General features: G+C 38.3%; 1 protein-coding gene across 2 annotated transcripts in view; it reads right to left on the bottom strand.

Moving 5' to 3' along the window:
- Positions 1-21,276, bottom strand: part of CENPI (centromere protein I) — a 79,511-nt gene that overhangs the window by 20,778 nt on the left and 37,457 nt on the right. For both annotated transcript variants that reach the window (XM_045471573.1, XM_045471574.1), the window contains exons 12-15: positions 15,031-15,122; positions 13,415-13,532; positions 13,263-13,327; positions 8,284-8,378 (exon numbers count right to left, since the gene is read on the bottom strand). In XM_045471573.1, coding sequence (XP_045327529.1) covers positions 8,284-8,378; positions 13,263-13,327; positions 13,415-13,532; positions 15,031-15,122 — 370 coding nt within the window. The remainder of the gene's footprint in view (positions 1-8,283; positions 8,379-13,262; positions 13,328-13,414; positions 13,533-15,030; positions 15,123-21,276) is intronic.

Here is a 21,276-nt window from a genome sequence, read left to right as displayed (position 1 = left end):
CCTCTGATCTAGGTGGCCAACAATGGTTATGCACAGGAAATAAAGAACGACAGATAGTCTTAGAGCCTGAGAAATGATTATGACTCTACCACCACCTACTGATGGATCAGTGTCAGAGTAAACAGGGAAAAGATCAGGAGACCATTCACAAAGGTGGGCATCCATATTGTCAACTGGCTATTTGCAAACTATATTTTAACTATGATTTTTGGCAGCACCTGGCAAATGTTTCTGAAATAACTTGAGCAATGATGATTGCTCACAACAGCACACTTTGAAGTGCTTCTCCACAGGACACAGAGGCACTTAAATTTTTTTTAACGTTTATTTTTGAGACAGAGAGAGACAGAGCATGAACGGGGGAGGGGCAGAGAAAGAGGGAGACACAGAATCGGAAGAAGGCTCCAGGCTCTGAGCCATCAGCCCAGAGCCGGATGCGGGGCTCGAACTCATGGACCGTGAGATCGTGACCTGAGCCGAAGTCGGCCGCCCAACCGACTGAGCCACCCAGGCGCCGCGAAGCACTTTAGATGAAACAATATTCTGTTCAGAACTGCATCCTACTCCCCACACACAGCAACATGTTTACCATCCTTGGCTACCACTCACTAAATAATGGTAGCACCCTCTTCCCATTCACAGTGCCAACCAAAAACACCCAATGGAGAACCACTGCTGAGAATGGCTTCCTACCCTTCCCTCCTTATGATCTACAACTACAATTTACTCCCTCTTTGACAGTCATGTGGCATATGGTCATATGAGAGGGACATGGCATTATATCCATATTGCCAAACAGAAGGAGTTACTGAGAGCATAAGAGCTATATTATACAATGCCAAGTGGTATTATGACACTTAAGTTATCTACACTTATGTCCATTTGTTTAAGACTTTTAGAAAACTCCTTTTTAACTGCCCTGACGAAATTCATGACACTAGTTTAAAAAGGATCCTAGGGGCCCACGGAAGAGGGTACGAAGGGCGGAGAGGCAGTGCACGCTACACGGACTGCAGGAGGGAGCCAGGATGGTGGAGGGGCAGCCCGCCGGGCAAGGTGGAATCCCCGAGTCTGGCTTGCAAAAGCGGAGGGGCCAGACTGTGTGAGTTCTGACAGCCAGCGGGACTTAACATCTGGAACTTATAAGTCAACAGCTCTGCTCTCAGAGAGCGGGGAGGGTGAGAGGACGCCAGGAGGGAGAGGTGTTGAGCCCTGGAAGACAGAGCTCAGCTCGGTGGGGAACAAAGGCGCTGGACAGCACCATCTCCCTCTCCCATCCCCCAGCCAAAATCCCAAAGGGAACCAGTTCACTGCACCAAACTTGCTTGCACCACACAAACACCCAACACTGTGATCCTCTGGATCCATCCCTCCAACGAGTCTGCCTGCCTCCCTCCCAGTGCTGCAGGGCACCTCCTGCAGGGGACCACCAGCGGCAAAGCCAGCTAAGCCTGCCCCTCCCACCCCTGTGCACCCTGCGGATCCACCACGGCTAATACGCCAGATCCCATCAAAGCAACTCCACAAGCCTGGCAGTGTGCAGGTAGCCCAGACAGGGGCCACACCACTCCACAGTGAGTCCTGCCCCTGGGAGAGGGGAAGATAAGGTACATAGCAGTCTGACTGTGGCCCCATTGGTGGGTTGGGGACAGACATTGGGTCTGACTGCAGCCCCACCCACCAACACAAGTTACTCCAAATAGCACAAGGGAAGTGCCCTGCAGTTCCGCGCCACCCCAAGGACTATCCAGAATGACGAAACGGAAGAATTCGCCTCAAAAGAAACTCTAGGAAATAGCGACAACTAACGAATTGATCAAAAACAATTTAAGCAATATAATGCAAAAAGAATTTAGAATAATAGTCATAAAATTAATCACTGGGCTTGAAAAAAGTATAGAGGACAGCAAAGAATCTATTGCTACAGAGATCAAGGGACTAAGAAATTAGTCATGAGGAGCTAAAAAATGCTATAAATGAGGTGCAAAATAAAATGGAGGTGACCCAAAATATATAAAACAATTACTCACAAACATAAGCAACCTTATTGATAAGAATGTGGTAATTGCAGGGGACTTTAACACTCCACTTACAACAATGGATAGATCATCTAGACACAAGATCAATAAAGAAACAAGAGCCCTGAATGATACATTGGATCAGATGGACTTGACACATATATTTAGAACTCTGCATCCCAAAGCAACAGAATATACTTTCTTCTCGAGTGCACATGGAACATTCTCCAAGATAGATCACCTACTGGGTCACAAAATAGCCCTTCATAAGTATACAAGAATTGAGATCATACCATGCATACCTTCAGACCACAATGCCATGAAGCTTGAAATCAACCACAGGAAAAAGTCTGGAAAACCTCCAAAAACATGGAGGTTAAAGAACACCCTACTGAAGAATGAATGGGTCAACCAGGTAATTAGAGAAGAAATTAAAAAATATATGGAAACAAATGAAAATGAAAGACAACAATCCAAATGCTTTGGGATGCAGCGAAGGCAGTCCTGAGAGGAAAATACATTGCAATCCAGGCCTATCTCAAGAAATAAGAAAAATCCTAAATACAAAATCTAACAGCACACCTAAAGGAACTGGAAGCAGCACAGCGAAGATACCCCAAACTCAGCAGAAGAAGAGAAATAATAAAGATCAGAGCAGAAATAAACAATATAGAATCTAAAAAAACTGTAGAGCAGATCAACGAAACCAAGAGTTGGTTTTTTGAAAAAATAAACAAAATTGACAAACCTCTAGCCAGGCTTCTCAAAAAGAAAAGGGAGATAACCCAAAGAGATAAAATCATGAATGAAAATGGAATTATTTCAAACAATCCCTCAGAAATACAAGCAATTATCAGGGAATACTATGAAAATTACATGCCAACAAACTGGACAACCTGGAAGAAATGGACAAATGCCTAAGCACCCACACACTTCCAAAACTCAAACAGGAAAAAATAGAAAACTTGAATGGACCCATAACCAGTGAAGAAATTGAATCAGTTATCAAAAATCTCCTAACAAATAAGAGTCCAGAACCAGATGGATTCCCTAGGGAATTCTACCAGACATTGAAAGCAGAGATAATACCTATCCTTCTCAAGTTGTACCAAAAAATAGAAAGGGAAGGAAAACTTCCAGACTCATTCTATCAAGCCAGCATTACTTTGATTCCCAAGCCAGACAGAGAGCCAGCAAAAAAAGAGAACTACAGGCCAATATCCCTGATGAATATGGATGCAAAAATTCTCAATAAGATACTAGCAAATCGAATTCAACAGCATATAAAAAGAATTATTCACCATGATCAAGTGGGATTCATTCCTGGGATGCAGGGCTGGTTCAACATTCACAAATCAATCAATGTGATACATCACATTAATAAAAGAAAAGGTAAGAACCATATGATCCTGTCAATCGATGCAGAAAAAGCATTTGACAAAGTTCAGCATCCTTTCTTAATAAAACCTTCGAGAAAGTTGGGGTAGGAGGAACATACTTAAACATCATAAAAGCCATGTATGAAAAGGCCACAACTAATATCCTCAATGGGGAAAAACTGAGAGCTTTTTCCCTGAGATCAGGAACACGACAGGGATGCCCACTCTCACCGCTGTTGTGTAACATAGTGTTGGAAGTGCTAGCATCAGCAATCAGACAACAAAAGTAAATCAAAGGCATCAAAATTGGCAAAGATAAAGTTAAGCTTTCACTTTTTGCAGATGACATGATATCATACATGGAAAACCTGATAGACTCCACCAAAAGTCTGCTAGAACTGATACATGAATTCAGCAAAGTCACAGGATACAAAATCAATGTACAGAAATCAGTTGCATTCTTATACACTAATAATGAAACAACAGAAAGAAAAATAAAGAAACTGATCCCATTCACAATTGCACCAAGAAGCATAAAATACCTAGGAATAAACCTAACCAAGGATGCAAAAGATCTATATGCTGAAAACTACAGAAAGCTTATGAAGGAAATTGAAGAAGATTTAAAGAAATGGAAAAACATTCTGCTCATGGATTGGAAGAATATTGTTAAAATGTCAATACCACCCAAAGCAATCTACACATCAATGCAATCCCAAACAAACTTGCACCAGCATTCTTCTTGAAGCTAGAACATGCAATCCTGAAATTTGTGTGGAACCACAAAAGACCCCGAATAGCCAAAGCAATTTTGAAGACCAAAGCGGGAGGCATCACAATCCCAGACTTTAGCCTCTACTACAAAGCTGTCATCATCAAGACAGCATGGTATTGGCACAAAACCAGACACATAGACCAATGGAATAGAATAGAAACCTCAGAATTAGACCCACAAAAGGATGGCCAACTAATCTCTGACAAAGCAGCAAAGAATATCCAATGGAAAAAAAGACAGTCTCTTTAACAAATGGTGCTGGGAGAACTGGACAGCAACATGCAGAAGGAGGAAACTAGACCAGTTTCTTGCACCATTCACAAAAATAAACTCAAAATGGATAAAGGACCTGAATGTGAGACAGGAAACCATCAAAACCCTAGAGGAGAAAGCAGGAAAAGACCTCTCTGACCTCAGCTGTAACAATTTCTTACTTGACACATCCCCAAAGGCAAGGGAATTAAAAGCAAAAATGAACTATTGGGACCTCATGAAGATAAAAAGCTTCTGCACAGCAAAGGAAACAAGCAACAAAACTAAAAGGCAACTGACAGAATGGGAAAAGGTATTTGCAAATGACATATCAGACAAAGGGCTAGTATCCAAAATCTATAAAGAGCTCACCAAACTCCACACCCAAAAAACAAATAATCCACTGAAGAAATGGGCAGAAAACATGAGTAGACACTTCTCTAAAGAAGACATCCAGATGGCCAACAGGCACGTGAAAGGATGCTCAATGTTGCTCCTCATCAGGGAAATACAAATCAAAAGCACACTCAGATACCACCTCACGCCAGTCAGAGTGGCTAAAATGAACAGATCAGAAGACTATAAATGCTGGCGAGGATGTGGAGAAACGGGAACCCTCTTGCACTGTTGGTGGGAATGAAAACTGGTGCAGCCGCTTTGGAAAACAGTGTGGTGGTTCCTCAAACGATTAAAAATAGATCTACCCTATGACCCAGCAATAGCACTGCCAGGGATTTACCCAAGGGATACAGGAGTGCTGATGCATAGGGGCACTTGTACCCCAATGTTTATAGCAGCACTTTCAATAATGGCCAAATTATGGAAAGAGCCTAAGTGTCCATCAACTGATGAATGGATAAAGAAATTGTGGTTTACATACACAATGGAATACTACTTGGCAATGAGAAAGAATGAAAGATGGCCTTTTGTAGCAACGTGGATGGAATTGGAGAGTTTAGGCTAAGTGAAATAAGTCATACAGAGAAAGACAGATACCATATGTTTTCACTCTTATGTGGATCCTGAGAAACTCAACAGCAAACCATGGGGGAGGGGAAGGAAAAAAAAAAGGTTAGAGAGGGAGGGAGCCAAACCATAAGAGACTCTTAAAAACTGCGAACAAACTAAGGGTTGATGGGTGGTGGGAGGGAAGGGAGGGTGGGTGATGGGTATTGAGGAGGGCACCTGTTGGGATGAGCACTGGGTGTTGTATGGAAACCAATTTGACAATAAATTTCATATTTAAAAATAAATAGATAAATAAAAGAATCACCTTTTAACAACAACAAAAGAAAGGATCCTAGGGGGGTGCCTGGGTGGCTTTGTCAGTTGAGCATCAGACTCTTGGTTTTGTCTCAGGTCCATGATCTCATTGTCTTTGGGATGAAGCCCCACATTGGACTCTGCCTTCCCACTCTCTCTGTCCCTCCCCCGCACTCACGAACTCACTCTCTCTCAAAATATAAATAAATAAACATCTTTAAAAAAATAAAAAGAGGTTCTTTGTTTGGAATTTAGTATTTTTGAAAGAAAATATAGAAGTGGAAGGCTCCTCTATCGGGTTACCTGAAGATTTACACTGCAAATTGGCGAAAGATTATAAATGCAAACACAGTGTCTTTAATAGAACTGAGATGTTTGAAGAGGTTAAACATTTAATTTCCTTATGATCGTGGTTCTCAAACTTTAGCTAGCATCAAAATTATCAAAGTTTTTGTTAAAACATAGATTACTAGGCCCTACATCCAGAGCGTATTTCAGTTGTTCTAGGATAGATTCTGAGACTTTGCATCTCTAAAAAGTTCCCAGTGATGCTGATGCTACTGGTCCCCAGACATCACTTTGAGGAGCACAGCCTTACAAGAAACTTTCACTACCCATAATATTCTATTTCCTTCTAAAAGTTACCAGACATATGTGATATATGGACACACTACAACAATGAATATGAATAACTAAAAACAATTTCTAGGCAACTCCCAAGCTTTTATTCACCATGTTCCTCTCAAAGGAGGAGATCACTATAGGTATAAGAACACATAGGAAAATAGGAGCTAATCTAACCAAGCTAACCACTAACCACGTGCAACTGAAGCTAAGGGATCCCTATACTTAAATAAACTGTGACTGATAATGTAAGGAATTTGAATGCTAATTAGATATTTGAAGATATTAACTAATTTTATAAGTCAAAGAAAGACAAATACCATATGATGTCACTTAGATGTGGAAAAACAAAACAAACGAACAAAGAAACAAAAAACAAACAGAAAAAGCCTCATAGAGAACTGATGACTGCCAGAAGAGATGGAGGTCAGGGGGGATGGGCAAAACAGGTGAAGGGGATTAATAGGTACAAACTTTCTATTATAAAATAAGTCATGGGGATGAAAAGTATAGCAAAGGGAATATAGTCAATAATATAGCAATAACTTTGTAGGGTGACAGATGGTAACTACACTTATCTTTTAAGTTTATTTATTAATTTTTTTTTAATTTTTTTTTTCAACGTTTATTTATTTTTGGGACAGAGAGAGACAGAGCATGAACGGGGGAGGGGCAGAGAGAGAGGGAGACACAGATTCGGAAACAGGCTCCAGGCTCTGAGCCATCAGCCCAGAGCCTGACGCGGGGCTCGAACTCCCGGACCGCGAGATCGTGACCTGGCTGAAGTCGGACGCTTAACCGACTGCGCCACCCAGGCGCCCCGTTTATTTATTTATTTTGAGAGAGAAAGACAGCATAAGCAGGGGAGGAGCAGAGAGAGAGGGAGAGACAGAGAATCCCAAGCAGGCTTCGCACCGTCAGCACGGAACCTGATTCAGAAGCTCAAACTCACAAACCATGAGATCATGACCTGAGCCGAAATCAAGAGTTGGATGCTTAACCAACTGAGCTCCCCAGGCGCCCCATAACTACACTTATTGTAGTGAGTACTGTATAATATATAGAATTGTCAAATCACTATGTTATACACCTGAAACTAATATAATGTTGTGTGTCAATTATACTTCAATTAAAATTTTTTAAATGATGATAAAATAAAGCTATTAATTTTTTGGTGTTATACTGCTATCATTTTTCAACAGTTGAAATGATGCGTGGGTTTTGCTTTTTCCTTAAAAAAAAAAAACTAGAACAAAAGAAAATGAGGAGTGTTATAAATTAGAAAAAAAAATTAATCACGACCTGATAACTGTTAAAGCTGGATGATGCATACATAAGGATAACACTGTACTATTTTCTGTCCTTTTGAATATGTTTGCAATTTTCTATAAGAGTGCTTTTAAAATTAATGTTAAAAAATAATGTGGCTGATAATATAGGAGAAGCCAAAGATTTTATGTAGAAAGAGTAAAAAAGGGCACATTTCACAATAATCAACATAATGGAAAGCTGGGGTTCTTTTTTTTATTTCAAAGTGAAAAGAAATTAATGTACGTAACCAAAATACATCAGAGAAACCAAAACCAAAACTGTACAGAAAAATTACAGATTTTCCTAACCATCATCAGAACTGACTTTACATGTAAGTAAGAACATATTTTATAAAGTGAGCTAAACTGAATGGAAGCCAAAGATGCAAGTTTTAACATCAGCTCTCCAATGTTTTGCTATAGTAACTCTTGTAAGTCACTTAGAGGATTAGGGGTTGCTTTCTGATTTATACAATTGAACTTGAAGAATTTAGCCTCCCTCACAGGATTACAGGGAAGAAAAGTGAAAAGAAACAAAAACATTTTTGTTAAGAAAGCTATGATTACGTATTTACAATAAGGTCTCGTGCCATACTATTAAACTCTATCTGCAAACATTTTAATGCAGATCATCTCTTGTGGAGTGTTGTAAGAGAACTCACAGAGGACTGTCCATCACAGGTTTCATGTGGATGTCCGTAGAAAGCCACAACAGCCAATTCTGCAATAGTTCTTTCAAACTCTGGAGAACACTACACTGAGGAATCAAAACAAAAAAAAAATCATTCATAAAACCATTCAGACACACTACAGTGTCGAGAACAAATTAAAACCAGAGGCTTGGCGGTGGAGATGACTGCATCTAATTCAGAACCTAATAGCTGCTGCTCCAGCCTGATCAGTCTCCAAGAGACAGATGAATGCCAAGTACAAGTTTATATTGCCATTTTCTCTACAAGACTGCCCCCAGCTTATCAGCCCAGGAACAGACTCTTGTTTCTCTAAATTACATTCATTTATAACATATATTACATCTTCAAATAAAGTATCACCCACCCCTTGCTGTCTCACCTTAGATATCCTTTAAAGTTGCTATAGAAATAAGTTTCTCATCCATTTCACCTTGTGTCACAACTACAATTTACTCCCTTTTTGACAATCATAAACTTTATCTTACCTTCTGTAACTGTGGAAAACAAACAATTCTAGTCATTCTCAGGCTTTACCTTGATTTCTCAGGGTCTCATTTACATACAAATACAGTCTTGACAGAAGTGTGCCCAGAGCATTAATGAGGATAAATTATAGTATCTATAAATCTGAAAGCTATCCATATCATCCCAAAACCTAATACGGGAAACCTTTATTACATATCCTTAACAACAGGGGGAGAGCATTCGCACATATCCTTAACAAATAATGGCCTAGATACTATTTGAATATCTCCAGTGATAGGATGCTCACTTCACAGAACAGTTCAATTAATACTTTTTAAAGAAACTCGGGGCGCCTGGGTGGCGCAGTCGGTTAAGCGTCCGACTTCAGCCAGGTCACGATCTCGCGGTCTGTGAGTTCGAGCCCCGTGTCGGGCTCTGGGCTGATGGCTCAGAGCCTGGAGCCTGTTTCCGATTCTGTGTCTCCCTCTCTCTCTGCCCCTCCCCCGTTCATGCTCTGTCTCTCTCTGTCCCAAAAATAAATAAACGTTGAAAAAAAAAATTTAAAGAAACTGACACCTTGCATTCAGGTTATAAATATGTTCAAGTTGAAAGTGACCTTGGAATCACCTAAAACAGTGTTCAATTTTGGTGTCAACCAAGGATTTAAACACCTGAGAAGGTAGTAAATATTACCATGTCATATTCAGAAAACTAAATCCTTTCATTCCCCACTCACTTATTCTAATCCACGCAGTCCCCACATTAAAGTCATGAGATTTTTATGTTAATGAGAGGAACATGGGTTAAAAAAAAAAAGGTTGAGAAGCACAGCTCTACCCTATATAAGAACCTTCTCTACATAAATATCCCCAGTAGATACACCCACTAAGCCTATGCTTGACCTATTCTAACACCAGGAAATATACTACCTCTTAAAGTCCTTTATTCCATTTTGAGTTTCCTCTACCTATAATGAGATACTGCCGTGGGGTGCCTGGGTGGCTCAGTAGGTTAAGCAACCAACTCTGGATTTCCGCTGAGGTCATGATCCCAGGGTCATAGGATCGAGTCCCACATTGTGCTCCGTGCCGAGTATGGAGATCTCACTTAAGATTCTCTCTCTCCCTCTGTCCCCCACCCCACTCTGGCATGCACACACATTCTCTCTAAAAGAAAAAAGTTTATTAAAAAAAAGATACTGCCCTATATCTAATACTGCCTTCTGAAGTCACATAGAGATCTGCTCTTTCCATGGGACAATCTATCAATTATTTGAAAAGAACCACAAAATATTCATCTTTTTTCCTCCAGGCACAATATTCCTGGTTCCTTTACTATCCCAAGCTAGAAATCTCAAAGTCATCTTGTGTCCTTCATGCTTCATTTCATCACCAAATCCTATCATTTTTTCTTTTCAAAATGCCCAACTTTCCATTCCTTCCAATCCCCCTGTAACTACCTAGCCCAGGCCTTCACATCTCTAAGATTACTTTATCCTCCTAGTCAGTCTTCTTTTTCTAGTCTCATCTCCCAAACCCCCATTCTTTCTCTATGGCTACCAGACCTTTGTTACTTAAGTACTCTATCCATTATATCCATCTTCCCTCAAAGAACCGCGTATGGCAAAGGAATAGCAGTACATAACAAGTCTTAAAAATGTTCAAACTCTTTCCTTTTACCCAGTAACTTCACTCCTGGAAATGGATAACAAGAGAAGAAATCTGTATTATGAAGATGAGCAATATAGTTATCTATACCTACAAAGAAACAAATTAGAGATAATAACAGAAAAAGGATTAAATACATTTTTGTGAACTATGACTAGGTATTGACTATATTTGACTAATTCCGGATTGATTTTTTTGAGAGAGAGAGAGAGAGGGAGAGAGCACGTGCAAGTTGGGGAGGAGGAGAGGGAGAGAAGACATCTCAAGCAGGCTCCATACCCAGTGTGGAGCTTGATCCCACGACCATGAGATCATGACCTGAGCTGAAATCAAGAGTTGAACACTTAACTGACTGAGCCATCCAGGCTCCCCTGTATTCTGATTTTTAAATTTATGTCCACTGTTTTTGTAATTATATAGGAGATATAAATCAATGTGGACAAAAATTAGAAAATTAACATGTCAAAATGAAAAAAGCATTGTTACAGTGGATTTGTGGGATTTTCTCAACCAAAATTCTTCAAGAAAAAAGTTGTTTACTGATAGGCACAACTAGCTAAGCACAAACAAAAGCACTGAAGATGTGAAACTATTAGAGTTTTAAACATTATTTATTATGTTAAGCTGGGTAATCAAGCTATACAATAGCTAAGGTGATAATAAGTCATTAAAAGCCTCATAAACTCTACTCTGTTTTCTCTTTTGCCTTTTAAAAGCCTCAAAAACTGGAGCACGTGGGTGGCTCAGTCAGTTAAGTGTCCAACTTCCGCTCAGGTCATGATCTCACAGTTCGTGAGTTTGAGCCCTGCATTGGGCTCTGTGCTATCAGCACAGCTATCAGCCTGGAGCCTGCTTCAGATTCTGTGTCTCCCTCTATCTCTGCCCCTCCATCCCTCCCTCTTTCTTTCTCTCTCAAAAATAAATAAACATTAAATAAATAAAATAAAAGCCTCATAAACTAACTGAATTTTTAGCTAATTCTACCACAGGTCACATTGCTGTTATCCTTAGCCACTTTCCCAGAATGAAAACCCTTTGATCACTTATCCTTTCTTGTACCCTATACTTCTCTGTGCTTCTTTCCCTCTTTAATTGATCTCAACCTTTCCAAATCTTTCAATTACAGTTTCCACAACTTCTATTCCATGATAATCTAAACCTATACCTTCATATTCTTCGAAGTATGCTTTCCGTCTTCTTATTCTAGTCATACTCTGGCTCTCCCTCCCCACTCGAGGACACTTTTCTCTGAATACATTTCCATATCTCCCTTCAACACCTGGAGGTAAGCAATGCCCTAGCTTCCTTGCTAACATGAGAAAAGAATGTAAGCCCATTCTTTGAGAAGGTAAATATAAAATCAGAAATGAATCTCCCTTTAAAAGGAAAGAAATCTGGTTCTGCCCCCATGATTCCACTGAAACTCCTCACAAAGGTAGCACAAAACTTCTGTATTATCAATTCCAAAAGAAACTTTCTTTGGTCCTTATCTTTCTGGATCTTCCTGGGATATACGGCAACATTCTTCCTTCACTACTTCTTGATATCCTGTATTCCTTTTGTTTCCTTGGCACTACTGTTCTTCTGGCTCTTTTCATAGCTCTTGAGAAGGTTCCTTCATAGACTCTCCTTTTCAGGTAAGTGTTGAGTATTCCCCTGAGTTCTGTCCTTGGCCCACCATCTGTTTCCTTTCCTCTAACCCTTTCTCTCCCCAGCCTCCCACTCTCAAATATAAATATATGTATGTGTGTATAAATGCATATATACTTACTAAGTTGGACCATATGAAATTAACACTGATCAAATACTTTTGACCTACAAAATGGCAATTTTGTATGGTTCAACCTAATATTTATAGATAAATAGCTCCCTAGAATGATGGAATAAGAGAAGAGATAAAGAATGACCCAATTACAAGATAGGAAGAAAATCACAAAAAGCTGCAAAATGAAGTCCCTGAAGATGTATTGGCTGGGGAGAAGTGGTAGGTATTGTCATGTGAATGATGACGTTGGTCAGGTAGTAAGTACAAATAATATAAATTAACCTCAAATCCAAGTTAATGTGACAGGTAGTTAATAAAGTACCATTTGATTATGACAAATACTAAGCAGGACAATACATTTTTACTGTAAATGTGGCCAACAGTAAGTGACTTAAGGTGAAAACAATGTTACAAAAGAAATACTCTTTATATTGTCACTCTTCTGAAATAGGAATAACCATTCTATACAAAAGTGGCTCTCAGACTCAGTTGGGTAGAACTCTTGGAACTCAGTGGTCTTTTTGGAGAACACACCAAAATAGTAACACATTTTAATTTTATATAAGGTTGGAACAATTTTATTAGCAGAAAATAAGAATGTTATAAATATACAGTATGAATGTCACAGGGGATTTTGTTTGTTTTGGCCATTACTATATTCCCAGTGTCAAGAAGAGCATCTAGCACATGGTGGGTGTTCAATAAATATTTGTAAAATGAGTAAGGGTATCTATAAAAATATCAACCACAACAATCAAACTAAGTATGGTTAAGTATTTCCCAGTTTGTTTTTATTAATACTAATTTGCCACCTGTTCATTTACTTTGTCACCTGCTACAAGTGGAAGCAGTTCAGGAAAACTGTATGCAACAAAACCTTTACAAAAGAAAATTCTATGCATTAACTTTGACTTGAGTGATGTAGCATCTCAAATCCAGATCCAAGGGAATCCTGGTAGAAAACCACTGCTTTAATGTGGGTTTAGAATCATGTACCACTGACCATAAAACCATACTTCCTATTTAATCTAAGCAATACAGTATTTTCTTACCTTGAAATAAATGGTTGATATAAAGAAGAGCTGTGCTAGATGGTCAAAAAGAAGTGGTTTCACCTCTAGGAATTGAAGAAAAAAGATTATTCAAGATTCCTTTAATTAATATTACAATGAATTAAAGGACTCCAAATTTTCATGATACATACCAGAGAAGCTACTAAAAGGAATCCAGCTCACAAGCTGAAGGAACTGTGATCGACAACAGAGGCCATCCCAGAGAGGAAGGCTCTTATACAGGAATGTTTCACAGGAATAGAACCCCTCCTACAACACAAGTCCATAGTAATAACTCATATAAACCTCTTCAGTCCATAATTACTCTCTAAACAACCAGTTTATTCTGTGCTATAGTTCTTTTAGACCAAATTTTTTTGTCATCAATATAATAAAAGCCTTGGGTTAAGTGCCAGAGTTCCTCATAAAAAGGACCAGATGATTAATATTTGGATACATTACCATCTTCACCAACATAGTTTTCAAATACCATAAAACATCAACTAGAAAGAAGGTAAAAAGACAAGTTATGTAATGTTTTTAAAGATAAATGAAATTGTACTACTCTGGAGTATATGCAGTCACTTGCACAGTCAATAAGATGTACACAATGTTATAACAGGGCTGTAATTTCTTTAGAGGCCATAGACCAAATTCAAACTCTGGGCAGCTCCATCAGGAGGAATACTGAATGTGTATGTTGCTTATATTTCCACCAAAGAGAGGATCCAGGGCTTTCCTTTTTTTTTTTTTTCCTGTGTTGCCCTGAGCCTTAAATAATGGCATGCACCAGGACTCCATCTTAGACCTCCTTCTCATGACATGAGTTCTCTGGAAAATATCATCTATAACATAGCTAAAACCACCACCTATATAATGAGGAGTCCTGTAGTTTAAATCTCATTCCTCAGCACTAGACTCATTATCTAACTGCCTACTGGGTATGACCTTTTAGATATCCAACAGGCATCTTTTAAGTCAAAATTCTTTCCTTCCAAGCCTGCCTGTTCCTTCTACATTTCCCTTTCTCACTGAATGCCATCATCATCCTCCCAAGCAGGAAACCTAAAAGTCAACCTAAATTCATCCCTTTACCCTCACCATCATAAAAATCACATCCAACTTCCAATTCAATGGCCTCACACCAAATCCTTAAGATTTATTCAACACATTTATTGGGCATCTTTTTTGTACCACATACCAAGATGAGCAATTGTATGGGAAGAAAATTTAGACATAGTTCCCCCTGACCAGGAGCTTATATGTGAAAACAGAGATGCTGCAAGAGACAGGATACAGGTAAACACAGTGAACTAAGAGCACATAAAACAAACATCTAAACCAGACTAGGGCAATGAGTATAGGCTTCTTGATGGTGCTGAGTGGCAGCTTAAAGTACAGCTAGGTTACTTACGTAGGCCAAATAATTAATTGGCTAGTACATTAAAAAATATTTATTGATTATGAGAACACAGTAACCCTATGAGATCTTACCAATGAATTCAATTGAATGCATTCAGTTATATCTTCAGTTTGTTCTCTTAAATTACAGCCCTTTCTCTCTTATTCTCATGATTTAACAAATTCTTTCTTCAAATCCAACAGTACATAAACATCAATTCAATTCAACTCTATTTATAACGAGTTTTGAAATGAGTAAATACGGTTTACAAATGATGCCGAGCACTAAAGAAAAGGTATTCAATGGATATCTAAATAAATTTTAGAAAGAAGTGGTGGCATGAATATGAAGCAAGTGGAATCTTACTTGTAAGAAGTACTCTGCCCTGATGATAGTGTCCAGTAAGTTGGCAAATTCTTTTCCATGTTCATAATTATTCACCTTATACCAAATACACTCTGGAGCAGAAATATTAAACATAAGCAACTGGTTGCATGACAATAAAAACTATACAAAACATAATTACCACTACTCTAAAATGACAAATGATAAATATAAACAAGTAATCAGTCTTATACATCCTTATACATCCTAGCCAACCTGCACTGCAGACTGTAACAGTTATGAGGAGTGAGATCGATGTTCCTCAAGAACTTCATGACATAGGGAAATCTTACAGTGAAAAAATAAACTAGTAAAATTAACATACAATAAATGTGATTAGCTTAAGTCACATAGTAGTCCAAGAGAGTATAAATGTGTGAATTAAAAGTTTGAGTATAACCCAAATTTCAACTAGGGTGAGATGGGCATAATCTCAGAGTGGTAGGACTTTAGTAAGTGGTAATCTAATAAAATATCACATCTTATCTAAAGAAAAACTGAGCAGGAGAAGGAGAGTTAGCCTGGAACTGACTAAAACCAATTTTGAACACTAGAAAAAAGTCAGGAGTTGCTTATCCAGGAAAGAAATGATCTGGCCAACAGAAATACGATCTCTAAAGAAACTGATCCACTTGGAAAAATTAAATTCTCAGGTCTTACTAGGGCCTGGATGAAAAACTCCCTTACTGCTCTTTCCTTCAATTCTGTAATTAAGAACTCTTCCGATGACTAATTTGGCTCCCATCTACACTGACAGCAGAGATGAGATATTATTGTTGGCAGAAATATGTAACATGAACATGTTACCAAAAATAATTCTCTTTTTAATTTTTTTAATTTACATCCAAGTTATTTAGCATATACTGCAATAATGGTTTCAGGAGTAGATTCCTTAATGCCCCTTACCCATTAAGCCTATCGCCCCTCCCACAACCCCTCCAGCAACCCTGTTTACTCTCCATATTTAAGAGTCTCTTCTGTTTTGTCCCCCTCCCTGTTTTTATATTATTTTTGCTTCTCTTCCCTTATGCTCATCTGTTTTATATCTTAAAGTCCTCATATGAGTGAAGTCATATGATATTTGTCTTTCTATGATGGGCTAATTTTGCTCAGCATAATACCCTCTAGTTCCATGGAGTTGCAAATGGCATGATTTCATTCGTTTTGATTGACGAGCAATACCCCATCATATATATATATATGTGTGTGACACACACACACACATATATACACATATATATGTGTGTGTATGTGTGTGTGTATATATATACATATATATGTATATATATATACACATACATATACATACATATATATATATGCCACATCTTCTTTATCCATTCATCCATCGATGGGCATTTGGGCTCTTTCCATACTTTGGCTATTGTTGACAGTGCTGTTATAAACACTGGGGTGCATGTGCCCCTTTGAAACAGCATACCTGTATCTCTTGGATAAATACCTAGTAGTGCAATTGCTGGGTCACAGGGTAGTTCTACTTTTAATTTTTTGAGGAACTGCCATACTGTTTTCCAGAGTGGCTGCACCAGTTTGCATTCCCACAAGCAGTGGAAAAGAGACCCTCTTTCCCTACATCCTCGCCAACATCTATTGTTGCCTGAGTTGTTAATGTTAGCCATTCTGACAGGTGTGAGGTGGTATCTCATTGTGGTTTTGATTTGTATTTCTCTGATGACGAGTGACGTTGAGCATTTTTTCATGTGTCGGTTGGCCATCTGGATGTCCTCTTTGGAGAAGTGTCTATTCATGTCTTTTTCCCATTTCTTCACTGGCTTATTTGTTTTTTGGGTGTTGAGTTGGTAAGTTCTTTATAGATTTTGGATACTAACCTTTTTTCTGATATGTCATTTGCAAATATCTTCTCCCATTCTGTCAGTTGCCTTTCAGATTTGCTGATTGTTTCTTTTAATGTGCAGATATATTTTCATGAGGTCCCAATAATTCATTTTTGCTTTTGTTTCCCTTGCCTCCAGAGACGTGTTGAGAAGTTGCTGCAGCTGAGGTCAAAGGGGTTTTTGCATGTTTTCTCTTCTAGGATTTTCATGATTTCCTGTCCTATGTTTAGGTCTTTCATCCATTTTGAGGTTTTTCTTGTGTATTGTGTAAGAAAGTGGTCCAGGTTCATTTTTCTGCATGTGATTGTCCAGTTTTCCCTGCACCACTTGTTGAAGATACTGTCTTTATTTCATTGGATAATCTTTCCTGGGTTGTCAAAAATTAGTTAGCCATACGTTTTGGGTCCATTTCTGGGTTCCCTATTCTCTTCCATTGATCAGAGTGTCTGTTCTTGTGCCAGTGACATAGTGTCTTGATGATGACAGCATTGTAATACACCTTGAAGTCTGAGACTGTGATGCCTCCTGCATTGTTTTTTTTCTTCTAGGTTACTTTGCCTATTTGGGGTCTTTTCTGATGCCATACAAATTTTAGGATTGTTTGTTCTGGCTCTGTGTAGAATGCCTGTGTTATTTTGATAGGGATTGCATTGAATACGTAGATTGCTTTAGGTAGTATTGACATTTTAACAATATTTGTTTTTCCTTCCCAAGAGCATAGAATATTTTTCCATTTTTTTGTGTCTTCTTCCACGTCTTTCATAAGCTTTCTATAGTTTTCAGTGTATAGATTTTTTTACCTCTTTGGTTAGATTTATTCCTAGGTATTTTATGGGTTTTGGTGAAATTGTAAATGGGATCAATTCCTTGATTTCTCTTTCTGTTGCTTCATTGTTGGTGTATAGGAATGCAACTGATTTCTGTGCATTGGTTTTATATCCTGCAACTTTGCTGAATTCATGGATCAGTTCTAGCCATTCTTTTGGTGGAATCTTTTGGGGAATTCACGGATCAGTTCTAGCCATTTTTTTTTTTGGTGGAATCTTTTGGGTTTTCCATATACACCGTCATGTCATCTGCGAAGAGCTAAAGTCTGAACTCCTCCTGGCTGATTTGGATGCCTCTTATTTCTTTGTGTTGTCTGAATGCTGAGGCTAAGACTTCCAATACTATGATGAATAACAGTGGCAAGAGTGGACATCCCTGTCTTGTTCCTTAGGGGAAAGCTCTCAGTTTTTCCCCATTGGGGATATTAGCAGTGGGGGTTTTATATATGGCTTTTATGATCTCAAGGTATGATCTTTCTATCCCTACTTTCTTGAGGGTTTTTATCAAGAAAGATGCTGTATTTTGGCAAATGCTTTCTCTGCATCTATTGAGAGGATCTTGTCCTTTCTTTTATTGATGTGATGTATCTCATTGATTGTTTTGTGGATATTGAACCAGCCCTGAATCCAGGTATAAATCCCACTTGGTCATGGTGAATAATTTTTTTAATGTATCATTGGATCCGGTTGGCTAGTATCTTGTTGAGGATTTTTGTGTCCATGTTCATCAAGGAAATTGGTCTATAGTTCTCCTTTTTAGTAGGGTCTTTGTCTGGTTTTGGAATCAAGGTAATGCTGGCTGCATACAAAGAGTTTGGAAGTTTGCCTTCCATTTCTATTTTTTGGGACAGCTTCAAGAGAATAGGTCTTAACTCTTCCTTAAATGTTCGCTGGAATTCCCCTGGAAAGCCATCTGGCCCTGGACTCTTGTTCTTTGGGAGATTTTTGATTATTAATTCAATTTCATTACTGGTTATGGGTCTGTTAAAATTTTCTATTTCTTCCTGTTTGTTTTGATAGTGTATATGTTTCTAGGAATTGGCCAATTTCTTCCAGATTGCCCATTTTATTGGTGTATAATTGTTCATAATATTCCCTTATTATTGTATTTCTGCTGTGTTGGTTGTGATCTCCTATGTCATTCTTGATTTTATTTATTCGGTCCTTTCCTTTTACTTTTTGATCAAACTGGCTAGGGGTTTATCAATTTTGTTAATTCTTTCAAAGAACAAGTTTCTGGTTTCATTAATCTGTTCTACTGGGTTTTTTTTTGGTTTTGATAGCATTGATTTCTGCTGTAATCTTTATTATTTCCTGTCTTCTGCTGGTTTTGGGTTTTATTTGCTGTTCTTTTCCCAGCTGTTTAAAGTGTAAAGTAAGGTTGTGTATCTGAGATCTTTCTTCCTTCTTTAGGCAGGCCTGGAGTGCTATATACTTCCCTCTTATGACCACCTTTGCTGTAGCCCAGATGTTTTGGGTTGTGGTGTTATCACATTGGCTTCCACGAACTTTTTAGTTTTCTCTTTTACTTCTTAGTTAGCCCATTCATTCTTTAGTAGGATGTTCTTTAGTCTTCCAGTATTTGTTACCTTTCCACATTTTTTCTTCAGGTTGATTTTGAGTTTCACAGTGTTGTAGTCTGAAAATATGCATGGTATGATCTCGATCATTTTGTACTTGTTGAGGGCTGATTTGTGTCCCAGTATGTGATCTATTCTGGAGAACGTTCCATGTGCGCTGGAGAAGAATGTGTATTCCAATGCTCTAGGATGAATGTTATGAATAGATCTGTTAAGTCCATGTGGTCCAGTGTGATTCAAAGCCATTGTTTCCTTCTTGATTTTCTGTTGAGATGATCTGTCCATTGTTGTAAGTGGGGTGTTGAAGTCCCTTACTATTATGGTATTGTTATCAATGAGTTTATGTTTGTGATTAACTGATTTATATATTTGGGTGCTTCCACATTTGGAGCATAATTGTTTACAATTGTTAGAACTTCTTGGTGGGTAGACTCCTTAATTATGATATAATGCCCTTCTTCATCTCTTGTGACAGTCTTTATTTTAAAGTCCAGATTGTCTGATATAAGTATGGCTACTCCAGCTTTCCTTTGTCAACCACTAGCATGATAGATGGTTCTCCATTCCCTTACTTTCAATCTGAAAGTGTCGTTAGGTCTAAAGTGGGTCTTGTAAACACTACATAGATGGATCTTATTTTCTTATCCATTCTGTTACCCTATGTCTTTTGATTGGAGCATTTAGTCCACTGACGTTTAGAGTGAGTATTAAAAGATATGCATTTATTGCCATTATGTTGCCTCTAGAGTTGGAGTTTCTGATGATGTTCTCTTGCCCTTTCTAGTCTTTGTTGCTTTTGGTCTTTTTGTTGTTGTTGTTGTCTTTCCCCCCCTCAGAGAGTCCCCTTAAAATTTCTTGCAGGGCTGGTTTAGTGGTCACTAACTCTTCATTTTTGTTTGTCTGGGAAACTTTTTATCTCTCCCTCTGTTTTGAATGACAGCCTTGCTGGATAAAGAATTGTTGGCTGCATATTTTTCTGATTCAGCACATTGAATATATCCTGCCACTCCTTTCTGGCCTGCCATGTTTCAGTGGATAGGTCTCCTGCAAACCTGATCTGTCTTCCCTTGTAGGTTAAGGACTTTTTTCCCTTGCTACTTTCATGATTCTTTCCTTGCCTGAGTATTTTGTGAATTTGACTATGATATGCCTTGTTGATGGTCAGTTTTTGTTGAATCTAATGGGGGTTCTCTGTGCTTCCTGTATTTTGATGTCTGTGTCTTTCCCCAGGTTAGGAAACTTTTCTGCTATGATTTGCTCACATAACTCTTCTACCCGTATTTCTCTCTCTTCCTCTTCTGGGACCCCTATTATTCTGATGTTGTTCCTTTTTAATGAGTCACTGATTTCTCTAATTCTTAAATCATGCTCTTTTTCCTTAGTTTCCCTCTTTTTTCCTGATTCAGTGGTCTCCATAAGTTTGTCCTCTATATTGCTGATTTGCTGCTCTGTCTCATCCCTCCTTGCCACTGTGGCATCCATTCGAGATTGCAGCTCAGTTATAGCATTTTTTATTTCATCCTGAGTAGCTTTTATCTCTGCAGAAAGAGATTCTAATCTGTTTTCAATCCCAACTAGTATTATTATTGTGATTCTGAATTGTGGTTCAGACATCTTGCTTTTATCTGTGTTAAGTCCCTGGCTGTCATTTCTCCCTGTTCTTTCTTTTGGGGTGATTTCATTCGTTGCGTCATTTTGAAGGAAGAAAAGTAATTAATAAAGTTAAAAAAATTAGAATTAAAAAATTAAAAACAACATAAAAAAATCAAATAAAGGATGTTAGATCCTAGGTGTGTTATGGTATTGTTTGTGATAGGAGCTTGACAGATTAGAGAAAAAAGGGAAAGATAAGAAGAAAAAAGGAAAATGTTTGAAAATTTGAAAAAAATGAATGCAATGAAATAGAATAAAATGAAATGGTGGAAGTAAAAAAACAGAATTTGAAATATTTACAAAAAAGTAAAA

The sequence above is a fragment of the Leopardus geoffroyi genome, chromosome X, assembly GCF_018350155.1.
Source record: "Leopardus geoffroyi isolate Oge1 chromosome X, O.geoffroyi_Oge1_pat1.0, whole genome shotgun sequence".
In the NCBI taxonomy this organism is placed as follows: Eukaryota; Metazoa; Chordata; class Mammalia; order Carnivora; family Felidae; genus Leopardus; species Leopardus geoffroyi.
The sequence above is the reverse complement of the archived record's forward strand: the minus strand, read 5'-3'. Positions and strand labels throughout refer to the sequence as shown.